Here is a 19499-nt window from a genome sequence, read left to right on the forward strand (position 1 = left end):
AGAAGAAGAGGACTTAACTAACAGAAGGATAGAAACAGAATCCATATGGGTTGAAGTAAAAGAGAAGGGATCGATCATGCTAATAGGCATATACTACATACCACCTACTAGTGGGAAGGAGGTAGAGGAAAAAATATGTAAGCAAATATGTGAAATGAGTAAAGGACATAGAATAATAATTATGGGAGATTTTAGTTACCTCCAAATAAACTGGCAAGAAGAGGTAGGTAAACGGGTACAAGGAATGGAGGTTTTACAACATGTGCAGGACTCCTTTCTTACCCAGTATGTAAAAAGCCTAACAAGAGAGGAAGCACTGTTAGATCTAATAATGGGAAATTAACCAGAACAGATAAGAGAAGTAAATGTAGGGGAACATCTAGGCAATAGTGATCACAACATAATAAGGCATAAGATAAAGATTGAGAAGGACATAAGTAAGATAAAGACCAAAGCAATTGAACAAAATCTGATTTTCAGGGGATGAGAATGGAGTTGGAAAAATAAACTGGAAAAATGTACTGACAGAAATAGAACAGCAGTGGGAAACATTTAAAACAGTGATCAGTAGAGTCCAGGAGAAATATATCCCACTAAAAAGCAAGAGCAAACGAACCAGCAATGACATGGATGAATAAAGAAATAAGGGCAAAATTGAAACTGAAGAACAAGGTGTACACTAAGTACATAGACAACAAAGGAGAAGATGACATAAGAGAATATAAAAAGGTTAGAAAAGAAGTCAAAAAAACAATTAGGAAGGCAAAGAGAAACCACAAAATTAAATTATCAAGGAATATAAAAAGTAGTGAAGTATTCGACAGGCACATAAATAACAAAAGAAAAATCAGGATTGAGATATGGCCACTAAGGGATACACATGATAAACTCACAGGTAATGACATGGAAATGGCAGAAATATTGAATATTGAATTTGCCTCAATATTTACCAGGGAGACAAACGTGGTGGGCATGACATTAGAAGAAGAGATCAAAAAGATATAAAGTTATTTAAGATAGAAAGGGGGGAGATAATTGCTAAACTAATCAAACTTAGAGAGGATAAAACCCCTAGCCCTGATGGATTGCATACACGCATATTAAAAGAAGTCACAGTAAGTGGAGAGGTAGTTGAGATACTGGATGGGCTAAAAATTGATAAAAGAGGAGGTCCTAGAAAGGCTAGCTGTACCTAAAGTAGATAAGTCACCCAGTTCGGATGGGATGCATCGTGGGTTGCTAAGGGAAGAAAGGGTGGAAATTGCAGAGGTACTGGCCATAATCTTCCAATCATCCTTAGATACAGGGGTGGTGCCAGAAGACTGGAGAATTGCAAATGTTACATACTTGTTCAAAAAAAGGGTGTAAGGATAAACTCAGCACTACAGGCCAGTCAGTTTAACCTCAGTGGTGGGGAAACTTAGAAACAATAATCCAGGACAAAACTAACAGTCACTTGGACAAGTGTAGATTAATTAAGGAAAGCCAAGCACGGATTTGTTAAAGGCAAATTGTGTTCAACCAACTTGATAGAGTTTTTTGATGAGTTAACAGAGAGGGTCAATGAGGGCAATGTGGTTGATGTGGTGTACATGGACTTCCAAAAGGCGTTTGATAAAGTGCCGAATCATAGGCCTATCAGCAAAGTTGAATCCCACGGAATAAAGGGAGAGTGGCAGCATGGATACGAAATTAGCTGAGTATTGGAAACAGAGGGTAGTTGTGAATGGTTGTTTTTTGGTCTGGAAAAGTGGCGTTCCCCAGGGGTCAGTACAAGGGCCATTGCTTTTTTTGATATATATTAATGAGTTGGATTTGGGTGTACAGGGCACAATTTCAAAATTTGCAGATGACACAAAACTTTGAAGGGTAGAGGAGTGATAGTGTGATAGTGATAGACTTCAAGAGGACATGGCCAGGCTGGTGGAATGGGTGGACATGTCGCAGATGAAATTCAACATAGGAAAGTGTGAAGTGATACATTTCGGCAGGAAGAACCAGGAGAGGCAATATAAACTAAAGGGTACAGTTCTAAAAGGGGTACAGGAGCAGAGAGATCTGGGGGTATATGTGCACAAATCGTCGAAGGTGGCAGGGCAGGTTGAGAAAGCAGTTAAAAAAGCATACGGGATCCTGGGCTTTATAAATAAAGGCATAGAGCACAAAAGCAAGGAAGTTATGATGAACCTTTATAAAACACTGGTTCGGCCACAACTTAAGCATTGTGTCCAGTTCTGGGCACTGCACTATCGGAAGAATGCGAAGGCCTTAGAGAGGGTGCAGAAGAGATTTACGAGAATGATTCCAGGGATGAGGGACATCAGTTACATGCATAGACTGGAGAAGCTGGCGTTGTTCTCCTTGGAACAGGGAAGGTTGCGAGGAGATTTGATAAAGGTATTCAAAATCATGATGGGTCTGGACAAAGTAGATAGAGAGAAACTGTTCCCATTGGCAGAGGGGTCAAGAACCAGAGGACATAAATTTAGGGTGATTGGCAAAAGAACCAAAGGCGACATGAGAAAAATCTATTTTACACAGCGAGTGGTTGTGATCTGGAATGTCCTGTCTGATGGCGGGGGGGAGGTGGAGGCAGATTCAATCGTGGCTTTCAAAAGGGACCTGAATAAGTACTTGAAGGGAAAAAATTTGCAAGGCTATGGGGATAGGGCGGGGGAGTGGGACTAGCTGCATTGTTCTTGCAGAGACTCGACTCGACGGGCCGAATGGCCTCCTTCAGTGCTGTAACCATTCTATGATTCTAAGTTAGGAAGAAATAGCAGAGGCACAATTACAAATATGTAAAAAAATCATTAGAAAAAGGAATAGTGCCAGAGGACTGGCGAACAGCTAATGTAATTCCTATATTTAAAAAGGGAGATGGAACAAGTCCAGGGAACTACAGACCAATTAGTTTAATGGAATCCTTACTCAAAGATGGAATCGGAAAACGTCTAAAAACCAAAAATATAATAAAGAATAGTTAGTATGGATTTCAAAAGGGAAGATCAAGCTTGACTAACCTTATTGAATTCTTTGAAGAAATAACAGAAAGGGCAGACAGGGGTAATGTAGTAGATGTAATATATTTGGATTTTCAAAAGGTCTTCAATAAGGTACTGCATTATAGATTCATGACTTAGGTCAGAGCACGTGGAGTCAGGGGACAAGTAGCAGAGTGGATAACAAGCTGGCTATGAAACAGAAAACAGAGAGTACGTGTTAAAGGTGGTTACTCAGACTGGCAATAGGTGAGAAGTGGTGTTCCACAAGGATCGGTGCTGGGACCACTGTTGTTCACCATTTACATAAACTGTTTGAACTCTAGAATCGGAAGTACAATTTCAAAATTTGCGGACAACACCAAATTGAGGGATATCGCTAATACCGAGGAGGACTCCGACAAAATTCGGGAAGACATTAATAAACTTGCAGAATGGGCCTGTAATTGGCAAATGAATTTCAATATAGATAACTGTGAGGTGATACATTTTGGTATGAAGAATAAGGAGGCCACATACTCCTTGGAAAATAACAGTCTAAAGTGGGTGGCGGAGCAGAGGGATCTGGGGGTACAGAGACACAAATCACTGTAAATAGTGACACAGGTTAATAAGGCTGTAAAAAAAGCAAACAAAGCACTGGGATTCATTTCTAAAGAGATAGAATTGAAAAGCAGTGAAGTTATGTTAAACTTGTACAGGACCTTGGTTAGACCACACTTGGAATACTGTGAACAGTTCTAATCTCCATCTTATAAAAAGAATATAGAGGCACTGGAGAAGGGGCAAAAAAGGTTTACTGGGATGATACCAGAACTGAAAGGTTATACTTATCAGGAAAGATTGAACAGGCTGGGGCCGTTTTCTGTAGAAAAGAGAAGACTGAGGGGTTTGATAGGGTAGAGATAGAGAAGATGTTTTCACTTGTTGGGGAGTCCAACACTAGAGGTCATAAATATAAGATAGTCACTAATAAATCCAATAAGGAATTCAGGAGAAACTTCTTTACCCAGAGAGTGGATAGAATGTGGAACTCGCTACCACAAGGCGTAGTTGAGGTGACTAGCATAGATGCATTTAAGGGAAGCTCGATAAACGCATGAGGGCGAAAGGAATAGAAGGATATGTTGATGGGGTCCAATGAAGAAAGGTGAAACGAGGCTCATGATGAGTATAAACACCGGCATGGACCTGTTGGGCCCAGCGTCCTGTTTCTGTGCTGTACATTCTATGTAATATGTAATTCTATGTAATAAAATCAGGATCTGGAGAATGTTGTACGGAATATTGGTTTCCTCAAAATAATAAAATGGGAAACTGTTGTTTGTAAGCAAAAAGAGCTTATATAATTGTTTAATAATTGGCCCGATTCACTGTTTTAAAAAATTAGGATCTCATAAAAGTAATAAAATCAGCACCTGTAGTTTGTAATAAATCAAGTTGTGAAAAAGTCATAAGCCCTGATTTTAACCTAACCTGCCCACAGGAACAGGGGCGGGTTCAGCTTGGACACAGTTTTAGACCCGGCCCGATTTTATAGTCCATTGCCTTGGTGCTTTATTTTTTTGGGAAAGAAGTACTTCCTCCTCACAATACAGTTTTCCAATCCCCCCACTCCCCACTGAAGTACATTTCCTAATCCCTGTCACTGAGGTAGTTTCCCCCATCCCCTTCCCCCATCATCCTCCCTTCCTCCCCCCGCCCTCCTTTCCTTTCTATACCATAACCTTCATCCTCTCTGCCTGCATTTCCGCCCCTTCCCCTTCCTCTTCCCCCTTTCCCCTCCTTCCTTCCATTTCTCCTTTCCCCTTCCTTCCCACCCCTGTCTCACTGCCTTCCTCTCCCTATCCTGCACCCCTCCCTCACATTGCTGACGATAGCACTTGCTCTTGTCTGCCTGTGTGGAATGATGCAGGAGATTGACTAGTTTTGCTATTTAGAGTATTTTTATCCAATTCTGACCTGTTCTGGGCTCTATGGGGCCAATAATCCATAGCCCTTCCAGTGCACTACCACCAGAATTATGGTAGGTGTGCGACAGTCGGGTCACACATTAGGCCAGGCCCCAGACACGTTAGGTCTGAGCTTTTGATCACAGTTTGGATTGTTGTCCTTAGAGCGGAGAAGGTTAAGGGGAGATTTAATAGAGGTGTTCAAAATTATGACTTTTTTAAAAAAGAGTACATAGGGAAAAATTGTTTCCAATGACCGGAGGGTCGGTAACCAGAGGACACAGATTTAAGGTAGCTCGTAAAAGAACCATAAGGAAAATGAGGAGAATTTTTTTCAGGCAGCGCGTTGTTATGATCTGGAATGCACTGCCTGAAAAGGTAGTGGAAGCACATTCAATAGTAACTTTCAAAAGGGAATTGGATATATACTTGAAAAGAAAAAAATTGCAGGCCAATGGAGAGGAGGGAATTGGTTAGCTCTTTCAAAGAGCCGGCACAGGCATGATGGGCCGAATAGCCTCCTGTTCCAAATGATTCTAAGAGGTAGAGCCTCTGCCTACCCCAAACAAGGGTGACCTGCTAGGGGTCTTGAAGATTATGAAAGGGTTTAATAGGGGAGATATAGAGAAGATGTTTCCACTTGTGGGGGAGACCAGAACTAGGGGCCATAAATATAAGATAGCCACTAACAAATCCAATAGTGGATTCAGGAGAAACTTCTTTATCCAGAGAGTCGTTACCATGTAGAACTCGCTACCACAAGGAGTAGTTGAGGTGACCAACTAGATGCATTTACGGGGAAGCTAGATAAACACATGAGGGAGAAGTGAATAGAAGGATATGTTGATTGGGTTAGATGAAGAAGGGTGGGAGGAGGCTCACATGGAGCATAAACACCAGCATGGACCTGTTGGGCCGAATGGCCTGTTTCTGTGCTGTACATTCTTTGTAATTCTTTGTAAAGGCCATTGATGTAGAGTTTCCATGACAATAGAATATGCAAAAGTGATGGAGCAGATTTTTGTCTTCACCGCTTGGATGGTAATCGATGGAATGAAAATCAGGCGGGTGATCTGCTCTGCCAGACGACCACCCAGGTGCTGAAGACAAAAATTTACCCTGATGTATAGATGTGTAATAAATCTACTAGTTGTCGCAATTCATTTTTATGGTATAAGCAACCATTCAGAATGTTAAGATGCACACTTTAAAAACAGATTGCTGGGAGCACATTACAAAGCTGTCACAATGTCAAAGATTTAAGATGATATTATTTACACAGTTGTCCAAACTCCAAGAAAGCGTGACAGTGTTAAACAACGTTTATTTTTTATAATTATAGGACTCAAAATTCCCAGGTTGGGGGAGGGCAGTAAAGAAGGTTTCCAACCGAGTACGAAGGCTGGTAATTTGAGGTGGAACCTGGTTCTGCCAAGATTCTGTCCTATTTATAGTGCTCCTTTGAATTCCAGTGGGGGGGTGGGGGATACAGAAAGATCAATGGTTACCCCAGTTCGCTGGTTATCCCAGGAAATTCCACCAAGTATAAGGCCTCTGCGATTGCTTAACTTCAGCACAAATCCCGCTGGCTCCATTGGCAGCCAAAGACTCATGGTACTGTTAGACCCACTCCTGGCTTTTCTTTAGCCCTTGCAGCAGCATGGAGCCGCTCTGATTTTCTAGACCTCTGTCCAGGCAGACACTGCTTATAGACCATTGAGAACACCAGTAACCTCCCCCCTCCCCCTCATCCCAGGAATTGGGACGGGGTCTGCATCGGCTTGTCTGGGCAGATGGAAGTTCCACCTCACTGCCTTCAGCCTCATCTAACCACCTCCCATTGACATTCAAAGGCATTACCATCACCGAATCCCCCGCCATCAACATCCTGGGGGTCACCGTTGACCAGAAACTTAACTGGACCAGCCACATAAATACTGTGGCTACAAGAGCAGGTCAGAGGCTGAGTATTCTGCGGCGAGTGACTCACCTCCTGACTCCCCAAAGCCTTTCCACCATCTACAAGGCACAAGTCAGGACTGTGATGGAATACTCTCCACTTGCCTGGATGACTGCAGCTCCAACAGCACTCAGGAAGCTCAACAACATCCAGGACAAAGCAGCCCACTTGATTGGCACCCCGTCCACCACCTTAAACATTCACACCCTTCACCACCGGCACACCGTGGCTGCAGTTTGTATCATCTACAAAATGCACTGCAGCAACTCGCCAAGGCTTCATCGACAGCACCTCCCAAACTTGCGACCTCTACCACCTAGAAGGACGAGGGCAGCAGGCGCATGGGAACACCACCACCTGCATGTTCCCCTCCAAGTCACATGCCATCCTGACTTGGAAATATATCGCCATTCCTTCATCGTCGCTGGGTCAAAATCCTGGAACTCCCTACCTAACAGCACTGTGGGAGTACCTTCACCACACGGACTGCAGCGGTTCAAGGTGGCGGCTCACCACCATCTTCTCAAGGGCAATTAGGGATGGGCAATAAATGCTGGCCTTGCCAGCGACGCCCACATCCCATGAACGAATACATTTTTAAAAACTGCATTTGCGCCGGTGGATTGAGTCTCCAGAATTTTGACCCCATACTGTTAATTGAATTTTACCTTTTCGGAGCTTTCTGAATGGAAATTACTGTCCAAATTTGTTCTTTTCCTGCTGTTTTTCTGCTGTTGATTCTTGTCACGTTAGCCTTTGAATTGTTTTATATAAATCTGTTTCACTTGATTTGCAGGGAGAGATAGCATTATGACACTATAATCTTGTCAGCTGCATGGGAAAAAAGTTTCATTGGAAACTACTAAAGTCAGATTTACAAAAGTATAACACTCCTGTTATGTTTTGTTATGCAATCTGCTCTTAATTGAAAATTGCTTCATTTGAATTATCTGTAAATGTGAATTGAAATTATGCAAAAATGGTTCTTGTGATGTTTTATTTCAATTGCTTAATTCAAATTACTGGATAATTCGATTATTTTTCAAGGAGAAAACAACTTTGAACTAATAGGGTAGACGGTATATATTTGGTATCAAAAAATCTGGCATTTATTATGTTATTTAAATAAATTATTTTATTTTTGTGTTACATTACATAAAGTGTGTCAAATGCAATCAAAGTACTGAATGATGAAATGTGAAAAACTGAAATTTTATCATGTACGTGGAAGGCCTTTATAATTCCCCCATCGTTATGTTTTCGGCAAGAGTGGAATAAGTATTTTTTTACATCTATCGGTTTATTCAGTTGATCAGCAGGGAGCCTCATTCAATGGAAAGTGGATTATAGAATTGTCAATACATTATTGTAGCCCTATCTCAAACCCAAGCTCCCATCAAGCAAGGCTCCCCACTCAAAACAAAGGATCGCTAAATATACCCCATACTTTCCATTGAATATCTTCCAACAACGTGATGAGTTCTATTAGTACATTAGCAGCATGTCACGAAAGTAATTTCACTTAGTTTTTGTGCACTAAATAATGATTCATTAATTTTAGGTGGTATAACATTTATTTATGTTGCCAGCAAAAAGTAACTGTGTAATTTATGGATTATTGGAGTTTTTTTAATTTGTTGATGAACTATTATATGACATTTTCTCTAGTAGTCAACATACTATTTACAAACTGTAAGATTCCTTCACGAGATTAGACATGCTGATTTTTTTTTTACCTTATGCAGCTTAATGTTCTGGACAAACTGGAATGAACAGCAGCCAAGTATAATGAGAGCAACCTTGTCTGGAGGAAATGTTCAGATCATTGTTAGCACTGATATTTTCACACCAAATGGACTTACGATTGATCATAAAGTGGAGAAACTGTACTTCTCTGATGGCTCTGTGGGAAGAATTGAAAGGTGTGAATATGATGGGACACACAGATATGTAAGTGGATAATTTTATATTTATAAACGAAGAACTTGTATTTATGTAGCACCTTATCCCATCCATTGGACTTCTCAATGAATTAGTTTTGAAGTGTTGTCACTGCTTGTTATGTAGGCAAATGCTGCAGCCAATTTGCACTTACAACCAGCAAATGAAGTGAATGACCAGTTTGCTTTTTGACAGAATCCAGGCAAGCATGCAGTTAATATCGGCCGGGTGAGTTACCCACTGACATTCCACTTGGATCCCACCTGCTCTTTTGACTATTTTAACTGTGGCCTGAGTTGGAAAGTCATTGTGGCTTCCCCGCCAGGAAAAGACAGCAGAAAGAGGATCCAGGGCTAGAAAAGGCCATTCAAGATACCTTTATTTTACTTTCCTTGTAGAGCCAGGAGGAGCAGGAGTGTGCCCCATAAGCAAAGGTTAGACCTCCCCTGCCGCGCACCACTCTTCCTTCCGAAGGGACCCTCCCCACGTCTTACTTTCTTGCCAGTGAGCCGCCTGCCACTCGAATTTCTGCTCCCACCCACTGGCCAGCTGCTGCTTCCTACCCTTTTCGGGTGGGCAACTGGCAGGTGGCATGCAGGAGTTAAAATCACACAGTTGGTGGAGTTCGGCGCCTGCCCGAATCCCACTCCAGGTTGCAACCTGAGAGTGCAACCACTGGGCCAAACTGATAAAGGTCTTGTGTGGTGATGAATATGCAAATTCATTCAGTATTTGCTGTTTGCATTAGAACAGATGAGCTTATGTGGTGACTTGATAGAAGTGTTTAAAATTATGAATGGATGGGACAGAGTAGTTAGAAACAGACTGTTCCCAGTGATTAATTCGTTAGGATGAGGGGACATAGATATAAGATTAAATGTTTCAAGACAGAGAGCAGGAGAAACATTTTTTCACAGAGGGTTGTGAGGCTCTGGAATGCACTACTGGAATTAATGATGAAAGCAGAGACCATGTCAATATTTTAAGAAAAGGTCGGATAGGTGGTTGAAGGAATAGAGATATGGGAACATGTGGTCAGGACTATTGTTTATGTGGAGGATAAACAACAAACAAACTGGTTGGGCAGAACAGCCTATTTCTGTGTTGTAGTTTCTACGTAGTTCTGTGTAAAATAACTCTTGCGAGCGAATAGCATTTGGAAAAATAGATTTATCCAGAACCACTCCAGTTATTCACACCACATTAAATTTCTGTTAAGAAAATACTTTTTCTTCATGTTAAATATTTCATGATATTTCTACACATTCCACACAACCATTTGTTTTTCTATTGACTTGAACTAGAAGATGTATTTTGGCACTTGACGAAAAAAACACATCAAATAGTGAGTCCTGTTAAGTGAGTATTGACAATAACTGAACGATGTTTGATGGGAAACCAAGTTATTTATTGAACAGTAATTGAGTGTACCATATTTATAGGCAATTTGTTCTGAAGTCTAGTCATTCCATAATTTCCAATTGAATTATCTGGTGGATAATGGCATCATGTGAGATCATGATGTACATCACAATTACAATTAGGGACAAATGGATTCTTTTTCCACATTGGCGCCACTCAGTGTTTGACGTATGGAACCACACAGTTGATTTTTTTTATAAAGTAACCCAGTAAAGTATAAGACTAGTTTTAATAATGCATAAAATCATCCCATTCTAAACAAGAGAAACTCAGTCATCACCTCAGTTCAAATAATTTTATACAAATGTGGTTAAGATTGAGAGTTCACTTTGATTTTGTTCTCAGAATGTGGCTGGCACTGGTAAGGCTGCATTTATTGGGCATCTCCAGATGCCCCGAGCAGGTGATGATGGGCCTTTTTCTTGAACTGCTGTCAGGGTGTTCCCACAATGGTACTAAGTAGGGAATTACAGGATATTAACCCAGCAACAATGAAGGACCAGAGTTATATTTCTAAATCAGGATGGTGTGTGAGTTGATGGGGAAGTTGGGGGTGATGCTGTTCTCATGAAATTGCTGTTCTTGTCCTTCCCGGTGTTAGAGGTCACAGGGAAAGGAGGTGCTGTTGAATTATTTGATAACATGAATTGCAATCCTTGGATTGCTGTGCAATGGCTGAATGAACACCATCAGTGAAATGAAGGGTGAACAATATCTGTCTTTGTAGTACTGGGAAACACTTTCCTTTTTGTTGAACACTATGTAATTACAGAAAGTGACAGTGAACTTCCCATGTGTTCTTTCCAGTCCTTTCACTTTATTTTTTCCATTTTTTGACATTTCAGGCCACTGGTCTCTGTGCTTAACATTTTCAGCGAAACAAGACACTTCAAGCAACAAAAAAAATCATCTCCACTTGGCCTTTTTACATTACTATTTTTCTCTGTTTACTGTCACATATGACCTTCCACTAATCAGTAGACTGCATAATTCTTAATTTTGCCAATGCATGTTGGCAGTTCACCAAATCTCTATGTCTAAGACCATTTTATACCTCAAACTGTCAGTAAGCTGACCCGTTTTTCACATTTCTATATTATCTTTAGTATTGTAAAGTCTATAAAATTTCAACCCATTAAGATTCATTGTAAATTACAGTTCAGCATTGATTAAGGGTATAATTTGTGGTGGTTAAGACAGATCAATCATTGATAATAATTGCTCTGAAATTCATTAATCATTGTTTAGTGCACAAAGAGTAATTGAACTTACTTTCATGACATGCCTCTTTCTATAACCACCAACTCATTAAAATTTGCCATTTCAAGTTCATCTTAAGGTCCTGGAATGAATGACTAATCAGAGCAGTTTAGGCATTTTGATCATTACACAATACAGATTGCTAAATGATAAATTAGGCTTCAGAACAAATGGCATTAAAAAATTCCAAGAAATAAAGAAGTGGAATTTCTGTTACTAAAATTATGTGTTTGTTTGTAGAAATCATCAGTCATTCAGTAATTATTTAGAGTACAATTAAGCAGAAAATGCTCAATTACCAATTTTCTCATCAAGTTGGAGAGCATAATATTTCTGTGAGACTAGTATGTCCCAGTGAGAATTATTTCTGCTGGTTCTCTTTCCATATACTTAAATATCTATTGGGTTGTACTGTAATAAAATACTCAACAAAGTATTGAGAAATAATCAAAATAGAGAATATGTTTTCTGATTGTCACTGTTATTTCAGTACACAAATCCATAACTTTAGCTCTATAACAATTTTCATTTAGCATAACTCATCTTTGGCCAAGAAATAGCTTTTAATTTCTCTCTCCCTCTTGTGCTTGCAATGGCACAGGTAGTTCTGAAATCCGGACCTGGCACTTTCTTCGGCTTAGCTATTTATGGTGATTACATCTTCTGGACAGACTGGATGCAGAGATCTGTAATGCGCTGTGATAAGTACACAGGAGGAGATGTTAAAGTGTTGCGTTCAGATACAGCACATCAACCGATGGGAATTATGGTTGTAGCTAATGATACCAACAATTGTAAGTTGCACTCAATGTGATGACATTTGAACTTCATTTTTCCTAGTTGGTTACTGGATGTGTTAACACATTGCAGAATATTACTTACCTGCTGCTTTTGAATGTTTTATTGTGATAAAAGCATCATATTGGATAACATGATGCTTTTATCATGTTATCCAATATGATGCTTTGGATAACAACTGTGAAGTTCAAAACTTCCAGTAGCTGTGAACCATCAGTAAGAGAGTTTCTGGTCAGTTGCTGCCAGTAAGTGAGGTTTTCCTACAATACTGCTGCTAATGGTACCTTTGACTCCTAGGAAGCAGCAATGTTGAGGAGCTTCTTTCATTTCCTCAATGTTGGTGTTAAGAATGTGCTGAAATTATACCAAAGGGGGGTGGTATCATATGTCTCACGTGTCCAGATTAAATCAGGGTGTCCTGATTTTGAGAGTTGATTTCAATTTTGTTCTAACTTCATTCCAGAATGTTAAAATTTTCATGCAGCATTTGCGACTTTTTGAGTTCAAATATTTGAGCTAAAGAAAATCTTTACAATATATTTCTTAATCAGAGAGATTAACATTATTATTTTTGACAGTATGTACTTTAAAACAAGGACCATCAAAATAATGTTAATCCATCTGATTGAGAGATTTGAAAAAAATAATTAAGCGCATTGCCGCCTGAAGCTCCTTTAATTTTTTTTAGATTAAAACACATATAGAAAATTAGAGCATAAGGTTATTTAAATAACCATGGAGTCATGATTTTGACCATTTGTCCCTGATTTTGAGAGCCTATGTCTCTGATTTTCATACTTGCAGGCAAAAAGATATGACTGCTATTACTGAAGATCAAAGCTCAAATTTCATAAATTCAAAATAATGAATAGACCATTGCACTTGGCACAAAGAGAGCCCAAATAGATTTTTTAAACAGAAGAAAAATTCTTAATGCTCTAAAACCTACCACTTGTTGGCTGATGTCAAAATCCCAATACCAATATAAATTTTAGCTTAGAGTAAAAGGATAATTCCAATTACACCGTCTGGATCTATACAAAGTAGTTTCAGCAAATTGTTCATACAATTTGGCTGCAAAGTCATCTGAATTGCATTTAGGGAAGAGGTTTAAGTCCACACTAGAGGTTTGTCTCATACTGGTGGGCTTCACACCCACTGACATATAATTACATCCTGGTGCAAAGCCAGGTTTAAAATGTTTCTAGCAATTTATCAGGCCACCTGGAAGCTTTATAAACTATTTTTTTTAATTATTAGCTCTTCTGAAAAGTTCTCTTGGATATATAAATGATCAGTAGAATCTGGAATTTCTTGTGACTTTAGAACTGCTTTCTTTAATAACAAAGAGTGAAGGATTTTTAGTAGAGGCTTGTTTTGCTTATTGGTAGAAACATATTTTGCTTGTGACAGAAAATGGTTTCTTTTAAACAAGGTGAACTGTCTTCATGCAAGATAATGAATGGAGGTTGTCATGACCTTTGCCTGTTGACTGCTGATGGCCAAGTAAATTGTTCTTGTCGGGGAGAGCGAATGCTGTTAGATGACAACAGATGTGTTGGTAAGTTGATTTTTTTCCACCAAGGTTTGAGATTGTGTGCCTATCAGCACCCCATTTAAAAAAAAACAATTGTTATGAGTTATGAATAATTTTGACATCCTTTTACATATTTTTGGCTCTGTTGATTTTGTTTGAGCATCAAATGCTGTTGACGTTAGCAGAAGTAAAGGTATGAGGATGTTGGCTTAATCTCAGTAAAGATATAGTTATTAACCCCAAGGTGCTTCAGCTTCAACAGTTAATTTAGTTCTTTCACACTGTCTGCCTCAGTAACTTCAATAGGTCAAATGTTTTTAATTTACATGTTCAGTACCGTATTAATAATAACAATAGCCTAGATATTATTCTGTGCAATATTAGTGTACTAAAGCTTAATACATTCCATGAGGTGGGAGGTCACCAGGTGTCACATCCCTTGAGCTGCAAGAACATATTAGTGTGAAATTACACTAGGGAAAATTCACTGATTGCATGGTTCCAGCAGGGAACTGCATTTGAAGGGAGCAGAGATCAGAGTTGCAGTTATAACATTGTAGCCCTGGTTCTCTGACCTGCTCTCCCTTCGAGTATGGCAACCCACTGGGAGCGCAGGATAAGTAAATTTGCCCTACTCTGTGATAGCAGCACGTGAACCTTTAATGCATTCATATGAAATTACTTTGCTATTTTAACATTAACTTGTTTTATTTTAAATGGGTGAACACCTTTGTTGAAATAGCCAATCATTTCATACAAATGTATTAAGCCTTCAAAGCTAATTATCACACGGAGTAGTTTCTAAGCTGATATGATCTTTATGTTGTCACTTCGAATTCTTGATTTCACAGTTCTGCAAAATTGAGCAAGGGATGAAGGAATAGATCCAAGTAGGACCTCACTTGAGATCCAAGTTTAAATCACAGTCTCGACTTAAGGTTTTTTAGGGGGTGAGTTTTCCAATCTTAACAAGATTATCTAGGGAAGGAAGCGAAGGAAGAGCTGGAAACTATCTGACCCAAGCATGGACCACTCACATGTGGTTAGCTATTTATTAGATCCACAGAGGTGTCCACAGTGTGAGGAAACAGTAGGGTTAAAAGCCACAAAACTAAATATGAGAAACCATTGAATTTGATTCTTAGTCTTTTACAGTGCAAAGAGAAATTCTGTATCTAAATAATTTGTTCTTAAATACAAAGTGTTGCCATTTGTTTCAGCAAAAAACTCATCTTGCAATATCCACACTGAATTTGAATGTGGAAACGGAGATTGCATTGGATACCAATTGACATGCGATGGAATTGTTCACTGCAAAGATAAATCAGATGAAAAGCAATCATACTGTAGTAAGTAATCTGTTCTATTAGGTAGGAAGTGTGTGAAAGTGAAAGTATGCATTAGCTTTTTCACCTGACATCATTACTCTCAAAATTCCATCAGTAACCGAGATGAATAATCACTTGGAGTTAGATTTTCAGATGTAACTTTTTTGCAATCTGTGACATATTTGCAAATCATAAAACCATCCCTCACTTGGCTTGACTCCATGTACTGAATGCTTTCAAAACTAGTCTCTGATGCCATTTATTTAATCTTGCAGCTCTGATAAGGGATAATTCCTTTGCACTATAACCTGGGAGACTGTGCATAACATTGGAGATACAAATTCTGAATGATATATATAATGATGGTGAAACATGGGCTAATAATTTGGTTAAAAACAAAATTATCATATATGATATGCAATCATTAGGTAATTAAAGCATTAGTAAGATAAAAGGAAAGTGAATTGAATCAGTGTGCAGGTGAATAATCTTTTGTATGTTAAGGTCCAATAGACCGCAGGTAAAGATTACGCAGGCAGAAAGGAAATGGGTGACCGCCAGGCAGAGTAAAAGGACTAGGCAGGTAGAGCAGGAGCCCTCTGGGGCCATCTCCCTCTCAAACAGATATTCTGCTTTAGATACTGTTGGGGGAGATGGCTTATCAGGGGAATGCAGCAAAAGCCAAGACCGTGGCACCACGAGTGACTCAGCTGCACAGGAGGGTAGGAAAAAGAATGGGAGAGCAATAGTGATAAGGGATTCCATCATAAGGGGAACAGATAGGCGTTTCTGCGGCCGCAGACGTGACTCCAGGATGGTATGTTGCCTCCCTTGTGCAAGGGTCAAGGATGTCACGGAGCGGCTGCAGGACATTCTGAAGGGGAAGGGTGAACAGCCAGAGGTCATAGTCCATATCAGTACCGACGACATCGGTAAAAAAAGGGATAAGGTCCTGCAAGCAAAATATAGGGAGTTAGGAAATAAATTAAAAAGCAGGACCTCTAAGGGGGTAATCTCCCGTGCCACTTGCTAGCGAGAGCAGAAATAGGAGAATAGACCAGATGAATGCGTGGCTTGAGAGATGGTGTAGGAGGGAGGGGTTTAAATTCCTGAGGCATTGGGACCGATTCTGGGAAAGGCGGGACCTGTACAAGCTGGATGGGTTGCACCCAAGCAGAACTGGGACCAATATCCTCGTGGGGGCATTTGCTGGTTCTGTTGTGGAAGGTTTAAACTAGTAAGGCAGGGGGATGGGAACCAAAGGGCAGGTACAGATAGGACAAATTCACACCACGAAACAGGAAGTAGAAAAGCAGGTAGTGACGTAGTTAGCGACTCAGAAAGGCAAAAGAAGCGACGGTTAAATAGCCTTCAGCACAGGAATTTGACGGGGTTAAAGGGTATACACTTCAATGCAAGGAGTATTACAAACAAAGCAGATGAGCTGAGGGCACAGACAGACACATGGCAGCATGATATTATTGCTATAACGGAAACCTGGCTTAAAGAGGGGGATAATTGGCAGCTCAATATCCCTGGATATAGAGTTTTCAGGCAGGATAGAGTGGGTGATAAAAAAGGAGGGGGGGTAGCATTATTGGTTAAAGAATCTAATTGGTTCTAATCAACTACAGTTGTGAGAAGGGATGGTATGCTAAATGGATCATCAATCGAGGCCATATGGGTTGAGCTAAGAAATAAAAAAGGGGCAGTCACATTACGAGGAGTGTACTCTAGACCCCCGAATAGCGAAAGGGAGATAGAAGAACAAATATGTAGGCAAATTTATGAGGGCAATAATAGGGGACTTCAACTACCCTAACATCAACTGGGATTCAAACATTGTGAGGGGCACAGAGGGCGCAAAATTCTTGATCGGTGTTCAGGAGAAAGTTTTTAGCCAGTACGTGACAAGCTCAACAAGAGGGGATGCAATTCTAGGTTTAGTCCTGGGAAATGAAGATGGGCAAGTGGGTGAAGTGACAGTGAGTGACCATATTGGGGATTGTGACCACAATTCAGTTAGTTTTAGCATTATTATGGAAAAGGACAGAGTTAAATCAGGAGTAATCGTTTTATATTGGGGGAAGGCAAATTTTACAGAACTAAGAGGTGATTTGGCAGAAGTGGACTGGACACAACTACTTGAGGAGAAATCAGTGGCAAGCCAGTGGAAGGCACTAAAAAGTGAAATTCTACAGATACAATGCAGACACGTCCCCTCAAAGGAAAAGGGTGACACTGCCAAATTTAGAGCCCCCTGGTTGTCTAGAAGTATACAGGGCAAGATAAGGCAAAAAAAGAAAGCTTATGACTGTCACAGAAAACAAAATACTGCAGAAAGCCTAGAGGAGTATAGAAAGTACAGGGATGACGTAAAAAAGGAAATAAGGAAAGCAAAGAGAGGGCATGAAAAAATATTAGCAAGTAAGATTAAAGAAAACCCAAAGATGTTTTATCGGTACATTACGAACAAGAGGATAGCTAAGGAAAAGGTGGGACCTATCAGGGATGATAAGCGTAACTTGTGTGTAGAAGCAGAGGATGTGGGTAGGGTTTTAAATGAATATTTTGTCTCCGTATTCACAAAGGAAAGGGATGATCCGGACATAGTAGTTAAAGAGGAGAGGTGTGAAATATTGGATAAGGTAAACATAACGAGAGAGGAAGTATTAGAGGGACTGGAATCCTTGAAAGTTAATAAGTCACCATGGCCGGATGGATTGTTTCCTAGGCTATTGAAGGAAGCCAGGGAGGAAATAATGGATGCTCTGAGGATCATTTTCCAATCCTCATTAGATACAGGGGAGGTACCGGAGGACTGGAAGACTGCAAATGTAATACCATTGTTTAAAAAGGGTATGAGGGAAAGGCCGAACAATTATAGGCCGGTCAGTCTTAGCTCAGTGGTGGGCAAACTATTAGAATCAATACTAAGAGATAGGATAAACTGTCATTTGGAAAGGCATGGTTTAATCAGGGATAGTCAGCATGGATTTGTTCAGGGAAGATCATGCCTTACAAATCTGATTGAATTCTTTGAGAAAGTGATGAGGAGGATTGATGAGGGAAGTGCAGTGGATGTTGTCTACATGGATTTTAATAAGGCATTGACAAGGTCCCACATGGCAGACTGATCAGAAAGGTAAAAGCCCATGGGATACAGGGAAATGTGGTGAATTGGATCCAAAATTGGCTCAGTAACAGGAAACAAAGGGTAAAAATTGATAGATGTCTTTGTGAATGGAAATCCGTTTCCAGTGGTGTGCCACAGGGCTCAGTGTTGGGTCCCTTGCTGTTTGTGGTATATATTAATGATTTGGACTTGAATGTCGGGGGCAGGATTGGCAAATTTGCAGAGGACACAAAAATTGGCCGTGTAGTTGATAGTGAAGAGGATAGCTGTAGACTCCAAGAAGATATCAATGGGTTGGTTGAGTGGGCGGAAAAGTGTCAAATGGAGTTCAACCCAGAGAAGTGTGAGGTAATGCACTTAGGGAGGGCAAACAGTAAAAGGGAATACGCAGTAAATGGGAATATACTGAGAGGGGTAGAGGAAGTGAGAGACCTTGGAGTGCATGTGCACAGGTCCCTGAAGGTGGCAGTACAGGTAGATAAGGTTGTGAAGAAGGCATACGGAATGCTCTCCGTTATTAGCTGAGGTATAGAATACAAAAGCAGGGATGTAATGATGGAACTGTATAAAACGCTGGTAAGGCCATAGCTGGAGTATTGTGCACAGTTCTGGTCATCACATTACAGGAAGGACATAATTGCTCTGGAGAGAGTGCAGAGAAGATTTACAAGAATGTTGCCAGGGCTTGAATATTGCAGCTACGAGGAGAGATTGGATAGGCTGGGGTTGTTTTCCTTGGAGCAGAGGGGAAGGGAGACTTGATTGAGGTGTACAAAATAAGAGGGGCCCAGTTTGAGTAGACAGGAAGTACCTGTTACCCCTAGTGAAGAGTTCAAGAACTAGAGGACATAGATTTAAGCTGATTGGCAGAAGGATTAGAGGGGACATGAGGAAAAACTTTTTTACCCAGAGGGTGGTGGGTGTATGGAATTCGCTGCCTGAATTGGTGGTAGAGGCAGGGACCCTCAACTCTTTTAAAAAGTACCTGGACCTGCACCTAAAGTGCTGTAAACTGCAGGGCTACGGACCGGGTGCTGGAAGATGGAATTAGAATGGGCACCTGGATGTTCTTCGAGCCGGCATGGACATGATGGGCCGAATGGCCCCCTTCTGTGCTGTATCTTTCCTATGGTTCTATTCTATAAGTCTGGCAGAAAATGTTC

General features: G+C 40.4%; 1 protein-coding gene across 1 annotated transcript in view; it reads left to right on the plus strand.

The window, feature by feature from the left end:
- LOC137323576 (low-density lipoprotein receptor-related protein 1-like) overlaps positions 1-19499 on the plus strand; it is a 1400855-nt gene that overhangs the window by 1116562 nt on the left and 264794 nt on the right. The window contains exons 43-46 of the mRNA XM_067987196.1: positions 8660-8864; positions 12139-12331; positions 13771-13896; positions 15093-15221. Of these exons, the coding sequence (XP_067843297.1) occupies positions 8660-8864; positions 12139-12331; positions 13771-13896; positions 15093-15221 (653 nt within the window). The remainder of the gene's footprint in view (positions 1-8659; positions 8865-12138; positions 12332-13770; positions 13897-15092; positions 15222-19499) is intronic.

The sequence above is a fragment of the Heptranchias perlo genome, chromosome 7, assembly GCF_035084215.1.
Source record: "Heptranchias perlo isolate sHepPer1 chromosome 7, sHepPer1.hap1, whole genome shotgun sequence".
Classification (NCBI taxonomy): domain Eukaryota; kingdom Metazoa; phylum Chordata; class Chondrichthyes; order Hexanchiformes; family Hexanchidae; genus Heptranchias; species Heptranchias perlo.